The following is a 20227-nucleotide window of genomic DNA, read 5'->3' as shown; positions in this document are numbered from 1 at the left end:
AACACATTCTTTGGGGAATGAAATTAGTTGATGAAAAAATATTTTTTGTAACATTAGTAAATAAAGTATTTTCAAATCTTTAGTCACTGAAACAAAATCAAAAGAATACAGGGATACCTGCAGAAGGAAAGAAGGAAAAGAAAATTGTTTTGCTAACTTCTTTCAATTATTACCTTATTGCAAATTTATTAAGGGTTTGTTAATACAGTTTTTATTTAACAGATATATAATTTCCCAAACTGTTAACTGTGAATGTGGAATTCTTGAGACAAAGATGTGCAGGAGGCACGCAAATTATCCTGTCATCCTCTCCTGAACACCCCTCACCTCAGCCAGAGGAGGACTGTGCCAGAAAAATGGGTGAAGGCTTGTTTCTGACATCATCTTGACCTTCCGCTGCTTTTTAGGATGATGAGCAGCAAATGGAAAGTGAATGAAGGTTTGATGTCAACCTACACCTGGGCTTTGGGTGCTTCTACAACCATGGGCAGGTGCTCATACAGGAAACATTTTCTGAGTGTACACTACTTATTAGAATCCATGGTAGGTGCTAGAGATACACAGGCTAAGAAAACACAATCCCACCCTTCACGGAATTTACAAGATAGCAGAGAAATGGAAACTTGAAATTTGATTATTATTAAAAAAGGCATACATAACTACCATTGATTGAGAGCTCACCATAAAAAGCCAGGCTTTGTGCTAAGAGTTTACGTGCATTATCTCATTCGATCCTCAAAGACATCATGGAGGAAGGAATTACTAACCAGATTTTTCAGATAAGAAGAACAAGTTTTAGAAAGGTTAATTAACAGGCTGAAGGCCATAGAGGCAGTCACGGCTGAGGTTCCAATCCAAGTCTGAAGTCAGAGCTCCAGCCTTTCCACTCTGAAGCACTATGCAGTCTGGCAGATTAGCTGAGGTTCAGTTAGATAAGCCACATAAGGAGTGAATTTTGAGGGTCACGTAGGTATTTTTGGGAGAAAGATAATGGACAGGAGAAGAACTCTGAGAGAGAGAGAGAGAGAGAGAGAGAGAGAGAGAGAGAGAATGTGCTTTGAAAGCATGGGAGAATTAATAACTCGGCAAGTGTGGCAATCGAGGGAGTTCAGCACCGGGGGTGCAGCAGTGACCTGCCAGAAAGCTGACACTGGAGAAACAGGCAGGCTCTTGGGTTTCTATTAAATCAAGGAGTTGAAAATAAAGGAAAGTCACTTATAAAAGTAAAACACAGTGTATCAATGGTCTACTCAGGCCAGCATTTAATTTCTAACTTTAGTTTCAAGAGTTATTTGAACCTAGACAGCGAAATTAGTTTCTCTTTATAATCATTTTGCTGACTGCAAAATACTGATATTTATTGTTTTTTTCTAAACGCTTAATTTTTTCTCTAGCCTTTCAGTTCCATTCCTTTAATATAATGATCTGAGTAAAGCAGTTCAATTCTTTATTTTTATTTCTAGTAAGTTCGAGTCTTCTGAAGTCTTTTTTTGGTGGGGAGGGTGACAGGGTCTTAATCTGTCATCCAGGCTGGAGTACAGTGGCATGATCATAACTCACTGTAGCCTCAAACTCCTGGGCTACAGTAACCCTCCTACCTCAGCTTATAGGTAGGACTACAGGCATATGCCACCATGCACAGATACTTTTTTAAAAAAAAATTTGTATAGACAGAGTCTTACTATGTTGCCCAGGCTGGTCTCCAACTCCCGGCTTCCAGCGATCCTCCTGCCTCTGCCTACTAAAGCACTGGGATTACAGGTGTGAGCCACCGCAGCCAGCTTCCCTGAGTTTTATTCTTAGATTTGACTGAGAAGATACCATGTTTTCCTGAGCTTGGTCTTTAAAGATATTATAAAACATACATCTTAAACCACACCCCCACCTCATTATTTTCACTTTGTTACTTAGGCACCCTAATTTTAAAGAGCAACTTCCGAGGCTTCTCCCTATCTTGTTTTTACCACCCCAGCCCTACTATTTCCCATTAACATGCCTTTTCTCGTGCAAAAACTAAAATCAATTTTCATATCTGGCTTTGGGATAATTTGCATAGGGGTTATAATGTACTATACTTTGGTTCTGGAGTCCGGTATTTGTTTAGCAACAATACTGTAAGTCTGTACCTGATATCAGAAGTCAAATTTATTTTACAGCTTATCTTAAAATGATGGCTTAAAATTTGAAAGGGATTTTAAATTTAGAAATATAGATATATACAAATTTCTTTGCAAGAAAAGGACATAGGTCAAAAGATTAATTTACAATTTTTAAAGTGTACTCATGTGTACTTGGTCAAAACAAAGTTCATCTGCCATTTTTATGTGTAGAAATGGGCTTGTCATAATTTCCTTCAGTGTATCCCTATCAGCTGATATTGTATGACCTGAAAATGTTTATTATAATCTGAAAACTTTAAAATATTTATTAGAAATTCAATTTTGAACTACATCTACTTAGAAAAATTAAAAAAGACTGAATGTAACATTGCTCTTAACATTTTCCATTGACAGAAGTATGTTTATCTCCAGCGTATAAACTGCGTCACGGCTGTCTATGACAAAAACATTTCCCAAATACAAAATAGTAATGGTGTTATCTGTATAGATTAGAAGAATCCAGTTCTTTTCTAAAAAAAAAAACAAAAAAAAAAAAAAAAAACAAAGGTTAAATTCAACTTTTTTGAAATAAATCTTTAGTCTTTAAAAAAACCAAGGTTAGAATTATATTCCAGATAATTACAAAATAGTCTTTTATCCTATCACTATATAAGAAAAAAGAAGCAGAAGAGGAAACCTTCCTATTTTAATGTACATGTAAAATAGGAGCTTCATTTTCCTTAAACTGCATTAATGAATACAGTAACTCTAGGAAATAAACTAAAAACTATTTCCTCTTTCTCAGGGTAAATATCAAATACTCTGCAATGTAAACAGAAGTAGCATTCCAAATTGTTTTTTCTTTGCACTATAGGAATGCTTATATAATAACTAAGGGTGAGTAAATTACTTGCAATTTTTTTAGTATAAGAATATTCCTAGAAATTTATATGGAAAGCTTTAGAATTCTGTGGACAATAGTGTTCTGATATGCTTCCATTAAATTTCTTTGTAGTCTCCAATTCAACAAGTGTTTACTGAGTACCTGCTACGTGCCTAACATAAAAACAACTTAAGCTGCCCTGTCCAGAGTCATTTTTAATCTCTAGTGCAGTAAGTGTCTATATATTAGAGCTCATTGCTAACGGGAGCAAGGTCAGGAGTTGAGTTTCCTCTGCCAGTTAGCTAGTTTTTCTCTTTTGAATGACAAGACTTTTCTCTTTACTAAGCTTCTAATGGGGGAAAACTCCACTATTAACCCCAAATACATGCCATGATCATGAACTTCATGTACAAATGGCTATTCTTTAGACGTGTGTGTAGAGTGTTTTCCATTTGTTTCTGTATATGTGACTGAGCAAGTCATTTTATTTCCCTATGTTTGAGTTCAATCATCTGGAAAATGGAAGCTATGATTTAGGTTATCTCTAGGGATCCGTTTGGCTCTAAAATAGAGTCTATATTTTCATAATTCTCAAAAGTTACTTTTGCATATGTTAATAGCAGCATTATTCATAACAGCCAAAGGGTGGAAATAACCCAAATGTCCATCAACTAATGAATGGATAAACAAAATTTGCTACATCCATATATCATAATATTATTCAGTCATAAAAAAAATGAAGTATTGATACATGCCACAACATGGATGAATCTTGAAAGCATTATACCAAGGGAAAGAAACTAGTCACAAAAGATTACCTATGATATGATTACATGCAAACTGTACAACTCTGAATATACTCAAAACCACTGAATTGCATATTTTAAATGTGTGAACTGTATGGTATGTGAATTATATCTCAATAAAGCTGTTAAAAAGTGATTTCTATGGCCAAGCATGGTGGTTCATGCCTGTTATCCCAGCATTTTGGGAGGCTGAGGCGGGTAGACCACTTGAGGTCAGGAGTTCGAGACCAGCCTGGCCAACATGGTGAAACCTTGTCTCTACTAACAATACAAAAATTAGCTGGGCATGGTGGTGCATGCCTGTAGCCTCAGCTACTCAGGAAGATGAGGCAGGGGAATTGCTTGAACCCAAGAGGCGGAGGTTGCAGTGAGCCAAGATCGTACTACTGCACTCCAACCTGGGCGACAGAGCAAGACTCTGTCTCCAAAAAAGAAAGTTATTTCTAGTTCTTCTCATGGTAAGAATAAATAGTGCATTAAAAAGGTTTAAAACAGAACATACTATTCCATTGGGAATCCATTCTGAACATTACAGACAAATGTAAGTTTCATAGGAAAAATAGGGTGAAACCTTTGAGAGTTTCAAGAAATTTGGTTCAATTCTTTTTTTTTTTTTTTTTTTTGAGACAGAGTCTCGCTCTGTCACCCAGGCTGGAGTGCAGTGGCTGGATCTCGGCTCACTACAAGCTCTGCCTCCCGGGTTCACACCATTCTCCTGCCTCAGCCTCCTGAGTAGCTGGGACTACAGGCGCCCGCCACCTCGCCCGGCTAGTTTTTTTTGTATTTTAGTAGAGACGGGGTTTCACCGTGTTAGCCAGGATGGTCTCGATCTCCTGACCTCGTGATCCGCCCGTCTCGGCCTCCCAAAGTGCTGGGATTACAGGCTTGAGCCACCGCACCCGGCCAGTTCAATTCTATTTTCAACAGTACTTCCAGCAAACAATTCTAGAGGTCATCTTCCAATATTGATGTGATGAAATGCAATACAATGATACAGCACTACCTAAACTGTGCTAAGCACTCTTGCACTGATGGAATTGAAAGTGCATTGCAAGCATAAGAAGACAAACTAAAAGAAAAGCAACATGCCCTTTACATCTGAGTAGTTTCATCATTAACAAAACAAAACAAACCCACAAAACCAAAACTATCACTTTTTGGTTTTTTTTGAGACAGAGTCTTCCTCTGTTGCCCAGACTGGAGTGCAGTGGCGTGAACTCAGCTCACTGCAACCTCTAACTCCAGGGTTCAGGTGATTCTTGTGCCTCAGCCTCCCAAGTAGCTGGGATTACAAGAGCATGCCAGCACACCCAGATAGTTTTTGTTTGTTTGTTTTTCCTTTTGTATTTTTGGTAGAAACAGATTTCACCATGTTAGCCAGGCTGGTCTCAAACTGCTGACCTCCAGTGATTCCCCAGACTTGGCCTTCCAGAGTGCTGGTATTACAGGCATGAGCCACTGTGCCTGGTCCTATCACATTCTTTAACTCCAAACTTTCCCTCATAAAATAAGTACCTTGAGTGGTACCATCTCTTATAGACAATGAAAATGACCTGCTCAAATTCATATATGGCCAACTAACTTAGTTGTCCGTGTCTGTATATGTTTTCTGATGGCAAGTTTACCACTGGTTTGTACTGAATAGCTAACATCTTTACTTTTTCAGTGGTTTAAACAGGATGATCTCAAAATTTGAAAATATCCTCACCTAAGTTCATGTTATCTTCTTTATTTGGAGTAATTAGCAAGTATTTGGGCTCCATGGGTAAATCAACCATCATGTGAGAACAGCGCCTAGAGAGATCTTATTTGTTCTGAATGACAGTGATGAAGAATAAATTCAGACACACAACCCATAGGCATTGGCCCAGATTTGAAGTGAGGCAGCTTTTAACTCCCTCCTAGACTGTGTTAGTTGAGGGAGGGGGCAGAGCCAGGAGTGCTACCAGAGTGCCAACAAGTTAGGAAAAACAGAGACTTCTAGATAAATTAACTGAAAGGTGTCATCTCCACAAGCAGTAGAGGGCTCTCTAACACCACAAAGAAACTCACAAGCTGGCCCAACACTACCTGGGTTCTTCCCTGGTGGACTCCCATATCATCCCCATGTTACTGATGTTTACGTTAGCAAAAGGGTATTCTAAAGACCAATGCTTAGGAAGAGTTGATGAATTCTACTGATAAGAAGCTTCAGTGAAACTTTTACATGTTGGGCTACTAATACATGTTTATTAATCCTCTTCCTTTAAGTCTGTTTTGAAGAAGAGTCACTGCAATTTGGAATTACGATGTGCTCCACCCATCATCAAACAAATATTCGATAATACACACTTGATATCATTATTTGCTACATGAAGAAAAATAATTACATAGACACGATTGATTTCAGCTTCTCACTTTGGTAAAGAAACCCAGGAAAGAACAGGATGTCAACACATGAAAGCAGATGTCAATGCACTGAAGTCAAAGAATCTACATCAATCATTAGCACTCACAGGTTCATAACTTCATCTGCCATCATTATCCTTGTGGATATAAATTAAGGTCATTTACTGGAAAGTTAGTCTAGCAAATTAAAATACTGCTATGAAAGTTGAGAATTTTGTCTTAGATATGACTCTGAGTTAAAACTTTGTATCTTAGCCTGCTTGAGTCTTTCTCTACATAAAATAGAGATCCTTACCTACAGACCCACAGTATCTAAGGGGAAGGAAACTCAATGAAATGAGAATTGTACAAAGAGCCTGTGGTACAAACTAAGCCTGAGATCTGACAAAACATATTATCTCATTAGTGACAGAAGGTAAATTTAGTAACCTGAGAAAACTTATATTTCAATTCTTAGTTTAATATAGTTTCTCCCTTTATTTCTGCTATTATTTTATTTTTCTCAAGGAACTTTTTCAGATGGCAAGAATATCCATATAAGTTGATACACTATGTCGAGTTTTATTATTAGCTATAGGTAGTTTGTAAATATTTTAATTTTTAAAAAAATAACTGGGACTGTTTAATTATCTCAACAGAGATAATTAATAAGATCCTGTCTTTAAGCCATTTGTAGTGAATCATTAAGAACTAAGGACTTTACAGAAGGTCGTAATTTAAACATTCAGCCTCTGCCATGTTTTTTTCTAAAGATCATGAGTTTCTAAACAGCCAGCTCCATCCTGGAAACTCTACCAATAACATTCCGTAATAAACAGATAGCAAGACACATTTTATCTCATTTTTAGTTTTTGACCTTATCTGTTATTCTCATCTTGGCTACAGATTAGCAGTAACAACGTATCTTCTACACACTCTCACAATATGCTAAGAAAGGCTAAAGAGGCATTTATGAAAATTGTAAGTAGACATTAGGGGACAAACATGCCCCTAATAAGATCATACACTTACACGGGGTTAAATAATACACAGGATAATATTATCCATCTAGGCACATCTCTATTATTACTATGCTAATCATACTGTGTATTACTGAATTCACTACATGGTACTGTAATTGTCTGGTAATGTGTCTGCATCCTAACTGGTATGTGACCTCTTTGAAGGAAAGCTGTGCCCTAATTACCTTAGGAGCACTGGAAGTACAGAGCAGTGTTCAATCACAGAGAAAATATTAAACAACACTCTAGTATGTTTTGTTTTAATAAGTAAAACTGACAATTTAGGAAATGAAAGCATCAATTATGAAAAAATCCTCACATAAAGTCCGACATTAAATATGCTATTTGGAGATGTTGAGTAGTATAATGCTAGATTCCTATATATGCCAGCTGTCACTAGCTTTACACGCACTATAATCATTAACTAGAATTTAGATCAGTGTTTCTCTATGGGTGGACCATCTGCATCAGATTTAGGAAGCTTGTTAAAACGCAGATACTCTCCCTGCTACCTCCAGATTTGGACGCAGTGAGTCTAGGGAAAGAGGGCAACGGGAAGGATTTGATTTTAAAAATAAGTTCCTTAGGTAATTCTCATGTACTCAAAGTATGAGAAGCATTGAACTCTCTGCTAAATACAAATAGTGAGCATGAATTTCTTTAGCTGCTATTTAAAGCTACTCTTTTACTCATCCAGTTTCAATGTAGTTTCTATTCCTTGGTGCTCTTAAACAGAATGCAACAAAGCACTCATTCTAAGAATACTATTAAGGCTCTGGAACCTTCCTGCTTCAGGCCCATAACGGTGGGGAGGGTCAGCAATAGTCATCATTACCACGAGAGTCACAAAAATCAATAGCCAAAGATATCAAACTGGGATTTGAAGAAACAATTACACGTAAGGGCGGGAAAGTTTTCTACATAAATGCTTACATTCACAAGGCACGCTTAAGAAAGACAACTGCACAAACCTGGTCCTTACCTTCAGGAGGTTTATAATCAAAGGTAGGTACAGGCTGGCAGTAAAGATTGCAGGGAAATCAGTCAAATTAAACTCTAAGAGCTGGGTAAACATTGCGGCAGTGAATGCATGTAGCAGCGCTCTTCAGAATGGTAATGCAAAGAAACAAAAGTAGCAACTCAACATTCTTGAACGCAAATTCAAATTATTCCTCCATTTATTCCTACTAGGTTCATTAATCATGATTAAAAATATAAAATAATTTCCAGGAAATAATGATGGTTTTATTTTAGCTTTAATCGTTTTGACTGCCTAAACAATGTTTTCACAGTATAAAGATCTACTTTCTTCTTAACAGTTTTATAGCATCAAGTGGCTATCACAGAGTTCAGTACTAGCCAATATTCTTATCTAGAATACTATTCACTTAAAACCCTTAAGAACTGATGTCATTATGAAGGGAAAAATGTCTCCAACTCTAAAGCTGGAAACCAAATCAAGACTCCACAAAGTGTTGTAGTCTCTTACAAGCTTTAAGCATGTGGACATTTTCACTGAGTTCATTTAGAAAAATTTTAGATATATTTGTAAACCACTTTCTGCTCCCTTGGATTATTAATTTTTACAAAAGGAACTCTTTGGACACCCCCATGAGGTTCCCATGACGGTGTCCTTGTTAGTACAGTGAAGGAAAAATGACTATACTGTTTTATCTCCCTGTAAGTATCTGTAGAAACCATTTTACAAATAAACAGTGTTTTAAACCTTATTTTTCATTGCTAAAACAAAACATTCACTGAAATATTTGTGGCATGGTTTTAAAATGAAGTTAGTTTTGTCTAGTTTTTTTCAATCCTCAAATAAACCGCATTTACTATTTGATTTTAAATTTTTTTTTTTCTTTACTAATAAAACCTTCCATAGTTTTCCTAAATGAAACATTTCTATGGAATGAAATGCCACTGCATGTAAAGCAGTTGAAGTTGAAATGGGACAATATGATTAGCAAAAGTAATTTTTAAAATCCTAAAATGTGACCTTGGGCAGCCCTGAGGCCCTCTCCATGCCTACATTCTTCACTTCTTAGTTCACCAACAGTGTTCTTTTTTATAAGTCCCTTTGTTTAAATTTACCTTTCTCTGCAAAAAGTATAACTCCTTCGCTCCCCCCAGCCCCACAATCTGTATTATAATCATGTAGGAACAAAAACAGTCTTGTGCTCAATCATTCTTACCAAGCAGTTTTAAAAAATGCTGTTTGTGTAATAAATCTGTCTGGAATTATTGAAGGGGAAATGTTATCCTTAATATTTATTCTCACATATGATGATGTACTTATTGATGGAAAATCCTTGCCTAAATCTGAACTCCAGAAGAGAAGAATATTGTGATGCATTTTAAAAATGTCTTCAGCCTATCAACATCCTTTAAAATAGCCTTAGCAGAGACACTGCTAAGAAGCTGATTCAGTTTTTATTATAAACTCACTCACTATACTTCTCAGTCTGTTTTTCTTCAGATTTCAAAGATATTTTCTTATATTCATTTCCATTCAGATAATATAACTAAATACAAAAATCAAGTGAAAAAGCTAAATTGGGCAAAATGTCAGTAAAAGAGCAGTATAATATTTAATTTTTTCTGTTCTTAGGGAGGAACCATATGTACAATGGACTCTACACAGTTTGCAGCATGTTACTAAAAGATGCCAAGTACTGGCAAAGTTATATGGCTTGATACCACTCAAAAAATACATAGCAGAATAAAATAAAATAGGAATGAATACTACCTTTGCAGAGGCATGATTTCACAAGCCATTCTCGTATGTAAATTTGCAAGGGAATCTCACAACTGTCTTTTCCACGGCAAGTTTGGTCGTCTGTACAGTGAACGTCTTCTTACAGTGGCTAAGCTGGGTTGGGGGCATGAGGCTGCACCGCACGGCTGGAGAAACAACTTGCTCTGCAGTTGGCCAGTCTGCTGCTGCTCTCAGCCTCCAAACTTCTTCAGGCAATGCTATTTTATCGGCTGCTTCTCTACATTTACACTGCAGTCCACTTTGACCTTTTGTTCCAGGGAAGCAGCTGAACCACCCGGCCAATCAGAGGAGCAGCTGCTGCAGCACTAAAGGCGCTCCTCCTCCTCCCCCACACCCTACTCCTTCTGCTGCTCAATGGTCCCTCCTCCTCCTCTTCCTCCTCCTCCTCCTCCTGCTCCTCTCCTCCTGCTCCTGCTCCTCAGTGGGCTTGCCTAGTTCTGGTAACTTGAAACTTTCCTCTGAGCAGTTCCACAGACAAGATTTTCAGTCTGGGGCAAGCAACCAATAACTGCAGCAAGAGCCAAGAGTCCCGTACTTCTCAACATTACAGAGACTGCCAGCAAGGATTCCATTTGTCAAGGAAAGACACTGCCCACGAAACTAAAGGTTTCTGTAGCAGAAGGCAAGAGTTATGTTGCGTCCCCTTTCTTCCTTAAAACAAAACAAAACAAAATCACTAGCCTTGAAAGGCGTGAGACTTTTCTAGAAGGAAAGCATGCCTCTAGACCCTTGCCCTACCCACATGTATTTCCTGCTGATGTTTGTTTACACTGCAGTGGTTACTAGTCGCTGGTGACATCACCAAGGGCACGTAGTTCCAATTCTGGGGAGGATACGTGCTCTAAGTCTCTGCCCAAGTTCTTAAGGGATCAGAATCCACCCTCATGAAAATTGTTTCAACTTATTATTTCTGCATTTTAGTCTTATAAAACTGAATGTGTTTACGCAGTTATTTTCTCCGTGAACATCAACAGCATTTTGGGGGGGTTGCTTTTATTTAGTTATTTTTTAATAGGTAACACAAAATCAGTTTTTCCATAAAGTCTTCTAAATAGCTGTTAATTATCACCTTCCCGTTATAATTTCTTCTTTGATGTGGAATACCAGGGTGTTATTTTTAGGAACATAATTCCTAACTCATAGATTTTATACATTGTAAGAAAAATAGCAGAGATATATTTACATGAGATTTTTTTTCACATCATGAGTTGTAAAAAATTACCACATAGTCCAGACCATCACTTCCAGTATTAGAAGGAACATGACATTCAGAAATAGTGAGGGCTTGTAGGCACGTGGTATTCCCTTCCTCTGTAATTTTTCCCCAATTTTATATAGACCACTCATAATTCTGAATTTAGAACACAAGGTCCTATTTATTATAAGGCATCTGCTTTTCTTTGCTATACTTGCTAATAAAAACATTTTCATTGTCTGACTAAATAATCTGTTTATGAAAACAGATTTGCCATCCTAAAACTATCTTCATATATAATGATAAACTATCAGTAACTAAAATCAACCTTTAAAAACAAAAGGAGTTGATTTAACCCCAAACTTACTTAAATTAAAATTGTCTATAATTTTTTGATTCTAGATTTACAAATTCTAATTTGATTCTCTAGTAACATAACTTAGTTCTGTATATTTGCATACCTTTTTATTTAAAAAGATGACTTTAACTCTTGCTCAACACTTTATTAATTTATTATCTATTTATTTTTGAGATGGAGCCTTGTTCTGTCACCCAGGCTAGAGTGCTGTGGCACAATCTCTGCTCACTGCAACCTCCGCCTCCTAGGCTCAAGCAATTCTCCTGCCTCAGCCTCCCGAGTAGCTGGAATTACAGGCGCCCGCCACCATGCCTGGCTAATTTTTGTGTTTTTAATAGAGATGGGGTTTTACAATGTTGGCCAGGCTGGTCTCGAACTCCTGACCTCAAGTGACCCGCCCACCTCGGCCTTCTAAAGTGCTGGGATTACAGGTGTAAGCTTAACACTTTAAATAGCTGCTTGAGGTAGAAAATCACAATTATACATCATAATATCTATTTTATTGATGAGTAAACTTGGTACTAGAATATAACCTGTTCATATTTACATGGAAAGGTAGTGGCAGAACAGAAACTGGATTCGAGATTTCTCCTGTCTACTCTGGAACTCATTGCTCTATAGAGGAACTGCGGAACCACAGTGCTGGCTCTATTCTGTGTGAATTTTTTTTTTTGAGACAGAGTCTTGCTCTTCGCCCAGGCTGGAGTGCAGTGGCATGATCTCGGCTCACTGCAATCTCTGCCTCCTGGGTTCAAATAATTATCCTATCTTAGCCTCCTGAGTAGGTGGGATTACAGGTGCTTGCCACCACGCCCCACTAATTTTTGTATTTTTAGTAGAGAAGGGGTTTCACCATGTTGGTCAGGCTGGTCTCGAACTCCTGATCTCGAATGATCGGCCCGCCTCAGCCTCCCAAAGTGCTGAGATTACAGGCGCGAGCCACCGCGCCTTGCATGAATGTTTTAAATATCTTATAAGATACAAATATTTTCAGAAATAGTTAACATTCAAGTGACAGAAATATTATTTTGTCCTTTCTGAATTTTATGAACACATTAATACTACCTGGCTAAAATAGACATAAAAGCTCAATAATAAAGAACCCAGCATTAAAAAAAAATGTTAAGTTGAACTACAATTTACACTCAATGCATTCAAAATACATTAAACTGAATTGCAATTTACATTCAATATTAGATTTCACATATATTTCCTAATACATTAAGTTGCCCTATCAACATTCTTCTAATATGCCATATTACATAAAATGTCATTTTTTTAAAAAAAGTAATTAATGCTGTAACTCAGTAACTACATGTTTTTTCAAGTCTCCATCATTTATAACAATTCCTCCTTTTAGTGTTTTTTAAAATCTATTTTGGGGGCATTATTTGATAATCATTTATGAATTTGTACCTGACTGCAGCCCCTTCTCTCTACCCCAGCCACTGCCAGAGTTCTGGATCACTTAAATACCTTTCTTATTTCTATTTCTAACATCCTCTTGTCAGTGCATAGTCAGGGAGTGGGAGTGCCATTCATGACCTCTGTCATTTCTAATTTTTCAAACATGGTATTTCAACTGCATTTCCCTGGCTACATTTCCCTTTCATGGAGCCCCTTAATGTGCACCCCTCTTAACCTCCAACACTTCTCCATCTCCCATTCCTCTGCCTTTTCACTTCGCTCTCTGTTCAGCTCCAATTGTTTTGTGATACCCACAGAGGATAGCCTGCAATCAAACCAACTGGCATGTAGGTTTAAAAAAAAAAAAAAAAAAAAAGCAGCATTCCTGGGACCCTCCGTGAGCGCTTCCTTCCTTCTCCCTTCCTTCCCTTGCCCTCCCCTCTCCTCCCCTCCCCTCCCTTCTTTCCTTCCTTCCTTCCTTTTTTTTTGAGATGGAGTCTCGCTCTGCCGCCCAGGCCAGAGTGCGGTGGCGCGATCTCCGCTCACTGCAAGCTTCGCTTCCCAGGTTCACACCATTCTCCTGCCTCAGCCTCCCGAGTAGCTGGGACTACAGGCACCCGCCACCTCGCCCGGCTAGTTTTTTGTATTTTTTAGTAGAGACGGGGTTTCACCGTGTTTGCCAGGATGGTCTCGACCTCCTGACCTCGTGATCCGCCCGTCTCGGCCTCCCAAAGTGCTGGGATTACAGGCGTGAGCCACCACACCTGGCCTAGTTATTTCTAAAATGGATTCCCTAGCATCTCCCACTTCTTCCTCCTTTATAAGTCCTGCCTGCTGGGCTGTCTATAGCCAGAGTGCTAAAGATTACACAAAAAAGTCTCATAACTTGGTAACTAGTTATACTAAAAATTCATAATACTTAACCTTAGTTTGAACCACAATACTGTGTTGCAACCTTTTTTATTATCTTTGTTTACTGCATTCCCACAGCAACTGCTTCAAATCTTCTCCAGTGCCACAAACCAGAACCTCTCTCACTCACTAATTATTTCACCTGCCAATTGACTGAGAAAGTCAAGATCATCAAACATAAGCGAGTGCCTTTGGTCTTCTCTGCTCCACCTACCACCCCTGTTCCCATTCCAACACACATCTTGCCTCATTCTTTTTGACTTCCTCTTGGTTTAGGAGAAACGGTCCTCACATATAGGACTCAAGCCTCTTATCTGTGTATTGGATCTCATCATTTTCTCCTTCCTCTGGAAGCAGCCTGGTCTCTCTCCTACATCTTAAATCTGCCCCTCGCTACTCGCTTCTCCCTTATGACAGGCAACCAAGTGAGTGGTATTAGAAAGTGCTTCTCAGCAGTCCTACCCTCTGATGCTGCAGAGCTATTTTCCTCTTCCTTCCCACTTACAGACTTCCACCAAATCTATCTCTGCTGCTTCCACTTCCTCATAAATTACTTGTTTTTCCATCCCATGCCAATGGATTTTGACCTTTACCACTTTTCCAAAACTGCTTTTAAGGCCATCAAGGGTCTTTTGACCACTAAATCCAAATGTCTTTTCTTAGATCCTCTCCTACTCTTGGCTTTTCGGAAACACTCACCTTCAGTTTTCTGAAAGTCTTTGGTTCTCTGTGATCTTTTCTGGGAATTCACCAAACCTTCCTGATCAACATTCGCTTTTTATTTCATCTGTCTTTCCTCCTCATTTAGCCCTGCCTCCAAGACCAACACCATTCAATACATGCATTCAATAAGTTGGGTGCTGGAATTACACCTCTGGGGACTGGATTCTGACTTCACCTCTGACAGGCAGTGCAAACTCGGCAGGTTGTTCAAAAGTTCTGAGGCTGCTCTAAGGAATAAATGAGACCATGCATGTACAATATATAGAATAGTGCCTGGCAAATAATTAAGTGCTCAATAAAAGTATTATCAACCCAAACATTCAAGACTTCGTATTATCTGATCTCCAAATTTCTCTTCCTCCTGGTCCTTCTTGATAATGATGTTATTATTCCCTTTGTGAATCAGATTCAAACCATGAGTCATCTTTACTTCTCCCTCCTCTCCTACCCTCAACCAATCTATTGATTGCCCCATCATGTTTCTATAATCAATCTGCCTAGGTTATCTGTACTCTTAGAATAACTTTCAAAATATTCTTTCTGCCACCATAGCACACATTTCACTATTAGTCAATTTCCCACCATGCTTGTGATCTGGTAATTCATTCTTGTACTCAAAAACTTCAATAGCTCCCAACTACCTCTTACGTGAACCCCAATCCTTTTAATATGATGATTGGAACACTCCACCTATTAACCCCAAATTGCCTCTCTGATTCAGCTGCTTAAACCTCCCCTGAGGAAACAACTCCAGACATGCCTGGGTCACTATTTTCATATCTGCCCTGAACTTTTCTATCCTAAATATTTGTTCATGCTGTTCCCTCTGTCTGGAATATTTTCCCATTTCATTCCCTTCAGGAAAAATCCTACCTATATTTAGGTCTGGGCTAATTGAAAGAAATCTTCTTTTGTTTGTTTGTTTTTGAGACAGGGTCTCTCTCTGTTGTCCAGGCTGGTGTGTAATGGCAGGCACTATCACAGCTCACTGTAGCCTTTACCTCCTGGGCTCAAGTGTGCCTCCCACCTCAGCTTTCTGAGTAGCTGAGACCACAGGTGTGTGCCAAAATGCCTGGCTAATTTATTTTTTTGTAGACATGGAGTTCTTACTATGTTGCCCAGGCTGGTCTTGAGCTCCTGGGCTCAAGCAGTCCTCTCACCTTGGCCTCTCAAAGTGTTGGGATTACAGGTGTGAACCACTATGTCTGGCCAAAGAAATCTCTTGACCTTTTAAAGTCATGTAGCCCTTTGTATCGATGATATTTATCTTTTTTCCTGCACAGTTTTATTATTATTGGAATCTATTGTATATATTATCTTCCTTTTGAAATGCAAGTTTTCCACAACAGGAACTATATCTTTCCTGCAGCCCTGACACAGAACACTCAATAAGTGCAGAATGAATTAATGGATACATCAATTATTCTTCTATAGATTCTGAAGTATAGCTCTGTTTGTTAGATTTAAACTTATCAAGCAATATTCTACCCACTTTTTAACATTTTCCACTGTAGAGCTACACATAAGATAAACTAGATGCCACATGTAAGTTCAAATGAAAAATAATACTAACAAATAACTGGCTTAAGGAATAAACTACCTGTGTTATACACTGATGTGCAATCACAGATGTGCTAAAAGTAAGATTCTATCCAAAACTTCTGAAATATTTTAATCATTCGACATTATCCAGTTTCTCCCAGGTTGTCAAATTTCCTTTTCCACATTTTAGCTGGCTTACAGATTTCTAATTTTCTTACATAACTTCTTCAGCAGATTCCAAGTGTTTGGCAATATCTGCATTTGCTCTTGTCCTATCACGAGCAACAAAAACCATGTGGCTGTGTTTCTTTTAATTTCAACATCAACTGAAAACAACCAAAGAACCAAGAACATTTCTTGGCCGTGGTAATGTATTTTCAGATATTGTTTTAAAATCAGATAGGTTTATTTCCTAAGATATAATGATATATTAAAATAACTTATTTCTTACAAGTTTGATAAGAAGGTACTTCTAGCCTGAGGAACACAGTGAGATCTCATCCCTACAAAAAAGAAAATTAGCAAGCTATAGTGGTGTGTGTCTGTGGTCTCAGCTGCTTGGGAGGCTGAGGTGGGAGGATCGCTTCAGTCCAGCAAATTGAAGCTGCAGTGAGCCATGACTGCACCAGTGCACTCCAGCCTAGGTGACAGAGTGAATCTCAGGCAAGAGTTCTTCCTCATATTCTTGTCAATCTTTGTAAAACACACTAAGGAACAATGCACTCCAAAAGATGCATGGTATTTATAAATGGTAAGGACTAAATCTAACATGAGTTATTTAGAATCATGAAGCCAAGACTTTTAGTGCACACATAATTTAGATATTCTGGTGTTGTTATACAAGATCCTCAGCAAATTAGTTTTCCAGCAAACTGTGTTAAAACACTAGTGGATTTCGGGGCTTACAGGACAATATCATCATCATCAACAACAACAAAATGTCAATAAAAAAGGGAGAAGAAGCTGGAGGAGTGCGCGTAGGTAAAGCAACAAGTATTTATTGTGAATTTATGCTGTGCTCATTTTAACAGATGTGGAAATGAAGAAGTCAATAAATGTGAATGCTCAGCTAGTAAGTGGCTGACATGGAGCCAGTATCTAAATGCCAGTGTCCATACCTTTTCCACCATTCAATAGCCCCTCAAGATAATAAAGTATAATCCTTAGTTACTGATATACATATTATTAGTTGGATATGGGAAATAAAGAATCCTTTCTTCTCACCTGAGGTTTATATTTAGGGGGGTGTGTGTGTGGGTGTGTATATATATATATATGTATATTCAATAATAGCTGCACAGTCTTACATAATGGCTGTCTGAACACTGAGGCATACACTGGACCATAACAAACTTCTTTTGCTACTGAGTGGCAGGAGCCAGTTGAAGTGGAGGAAGGACGTGGTGCGGGTGGGGTGTTAGAGGAAAGAGGAAGGTGCAAAGAAAAAACAGATGGAAAATCAAGTTTTAAATGGTATTCTTGATTGTATTCCTCTTTAAAAAACTAATATATGGAAATAACAGGTGGTATGTGAGTTGTTTTATGTAAGCAAGCTCAAGTATTTCTTAAGAAATCATCATAAAACCATATAAAAAGCTTGTTTTAGAAAGCAAACAATGATACTCAAACAAGCTGAGGCTAACAGGAATAATGGATTTCTAGTTAGGTACTACTATTTTGTTGAGTAACAGTGAAATAAATATGCTTGTATTACTGAAGGCCAAAATAAAAACAATAAAATCATCATAATTTAATGTGTTTCCTCGTTTATTTATTAGATGTATCCAGTCTATATAAGATTGCAGAAGAAAAATATTCCATAGAGATAGAAATTATATCATTGTTTTTCCAAAGACACCCGTCTTTAATTCTGATGGTGTATCTTGCTTTTAAAATTGATACGGGCTTCATTCATTAAACTCTATCTGAGTAGGTTTGCTGGACTCCCAAACGGCTCACAGTGTTCATTGATTTGGATTCTAAAATCTTGTCAAGCTGTCAGTGAAGACGTAGGGAAGAGCTACTAAGAGAGGTGGGGTTTAAAGGCCTCCACAGCTGGAAGTGCATGATTCAAGGTTCCTTTCTTCACCAACTAACTGGCTCCAACATTTCAAACACAGAAAATAAGATTCAAAACATTCTCCAGAAGGATTAAGTACTGACTTCAAATCAAAAGACATGGTACATGAAGTAGCAAAGTTGTACAGAAATTCATGTGGATGCTTTTTTTTTTTAAAGTGAATTTCTTGTAAGAACTGAGGGACTATAATTCTCCATAAAAAGTGGTTAAAAATAAAATTTTCGAGACAACTTATGTAATTGTTCCTCAACTTTCTGGGACAGGGAAAAATCCACAGTTTTGCCAGATGGACTCTCAGTTAGTGATTATTGCCAATAAATAAGTGCTTCAAGCACATTTTCCTGGAATGGGACTCTCTGGGCATGACTTTCTCCAAATCTCCCGTGGGAGTCCGGATAATAGTGTTTCTGTTCTCATAAACTAAGTCATGTCCCACACAACAGCTGCTACCACACCTGAGATCAGCTGCCTTAAATTGTCCCCATGAACTTTCACCTTGTTAAATGATATTTCCTGACAGCGGAGAAGCAGGCTTTAGCAGGGCTTCCTCAGAGAAATGTCAAAATTGTTTAGTGTGATATGGTAACCGACTGGCTGTCCATAAAACATAAAATAAACTCCTCATATTCCTGAGACATGAAATACCAAGCACAAGCATAAAAATCTCTTAATGTCAATATACTGGCTGGTAAAATTAATTTGCTTTAATGCCAAGTGAAGTGTTTTTATTTGAATTGACCCTGTAAATAAATTAGTGAAAATATATTTAAAATAAAAACAAGGGGAAGTAATAATTATTTGTGTTATCAAGAATAAGTCCAGGAATACAGCTAACAAGGGAAATGAAGGACTTCTTCAAAGAGAAGTACAAACCACTGCTCAAAGAAATCAGAGAGGACACAAACAAATGGAAAAACATTTCATGCTCATGGATAGGAAGAATCAGTATCATGAAAATGGCCACGCTGCCCAAAGTAATTTATAGATTCAATACTCTTCTCATTAAACTACCACTGACATTCTTCACAGAATTAGAAAATGTTTTTAAAATTCATATGGGAGCAAAAAGAGCCCAAATAGCCAAGACAATCTCAAGCAAAAAGAACAAAGCTGGAAGTATCATGCTACCTGACTTTAAACTACACTACAAGGCTACAGTGACCAAAACAACATGGTACTGGTACACAAACAGACACACAGACCAATGGAACAGAATAGAGAACTCAGTAATAAGACTGCACACCTAAAACCATCTGATCTTCAATAAACCTGACAAAAGCAAGCAATGGGGAAAGGATTCCCAATTTAATAAATGGTGCTGGGAGAATTGGTTAGCCATATGCAGAAAACTGAAACTGGACCCCTTCCTTACACCTTATACAAAAATTAATTCAAGATGGATTAAATATTTAAATGTAAAACCCAAAACTATAAAAACCCTAGAAGAAAATCTTGGCAATACCATTCAGGACATAGGCACGGGCAAAGATTTCATGACGAAAACACTAAAAACAATTGCAACAAAAGCAAAATTGACAAATGGGATATAATTAAACTAAAGAGCTTCTACACAGCAAAAGAAACTATCATCAGAGTGAACAGACAACCTACAGAATAGGAGAATATTTTTGCAATCTATCCATCTGACAAAGGTCTAATATCAAGTCTATGGGAACTTAAACAAATTTACAAGAAAAAAACCAACCCCATTAAAAAGTGGGCAAAGGACATGAACAGACACTACTCAAAAGATGTTTATGTGGCCAATAAACACGAAAAAAAGCTCAACATCACTGATCATTAGAGAAATGCAAATCAAAACCACAATGAGATACCATCTCATGCCAGTCAGAATGTGATTATTAAAAAGTCAAGAAACAACAGAGGCTGGCAAGGTTAAGGAGAAAAAGGAACACTTTTACACTGTTGGTGGAAATGTAAACTAGTTCAACCATTGTGGAAGACAGTATGGTGATTCCTCAAAGATCTAGAACAGAAATATCATTTGACCTAGCAATCCCATTACTAGGTATATACACCCCAAAATATAAATC

General features: G+C 37.8%; 1 protein-coding gene across 5 annotated transcripts in view; it reads right to left on the bottom strand.

Moving 5' to 3' along the window:
• The window catches only part of FAM13A (family with sequence similarity 13 member A), a 220791-nt gene that overhangs the window by 91468 nt on the left and 109096 nt on the right, over positions 1–20227 (bottom strand). For 3 of the 5 annotated variants that reach the window (XM_017848382.1, XM_017848384.1, XM_017848383.1), the window contains exon 1: positions 9927–10312. The exons of the other annotated variants lie outside the window; for them this stretch is intronic. In XM_017848382.1, the coding sequence (XP_017703871.1) occupies positions 9927–9955 (29 nt within the window). In that variant the 5' untranslated portion in view covers positions 9956–10312. Of the gene's footprint in view, positions 1–9926; positions 10313–20227 lie in introns of those variants that run through there. 5 annotated transcript variants of the gene reach the window in all.

The sequence above is a fragment of the Rhinopithecus bieti genome, unplaced genomic scaffold (genome assembly GCF_001698545.2).
Source record: "Rhinopithecus bieti isolate Rb0 unplaced genomic scaffold, ASM169854v2 scaffold_31076, whole genome shotgun sequence".
Taxonomy (NCBI): Eukaryota; Metazoa; Chordata; class Mammalia; order Primates; family Cercopithecidae; genus Rhinopithecus; species Rhinopithecus bieti.
Note: the sequence above shows the minus strand (reverse complement) of the source record. Positions and strands in the feature narration are given on the sequence as shown.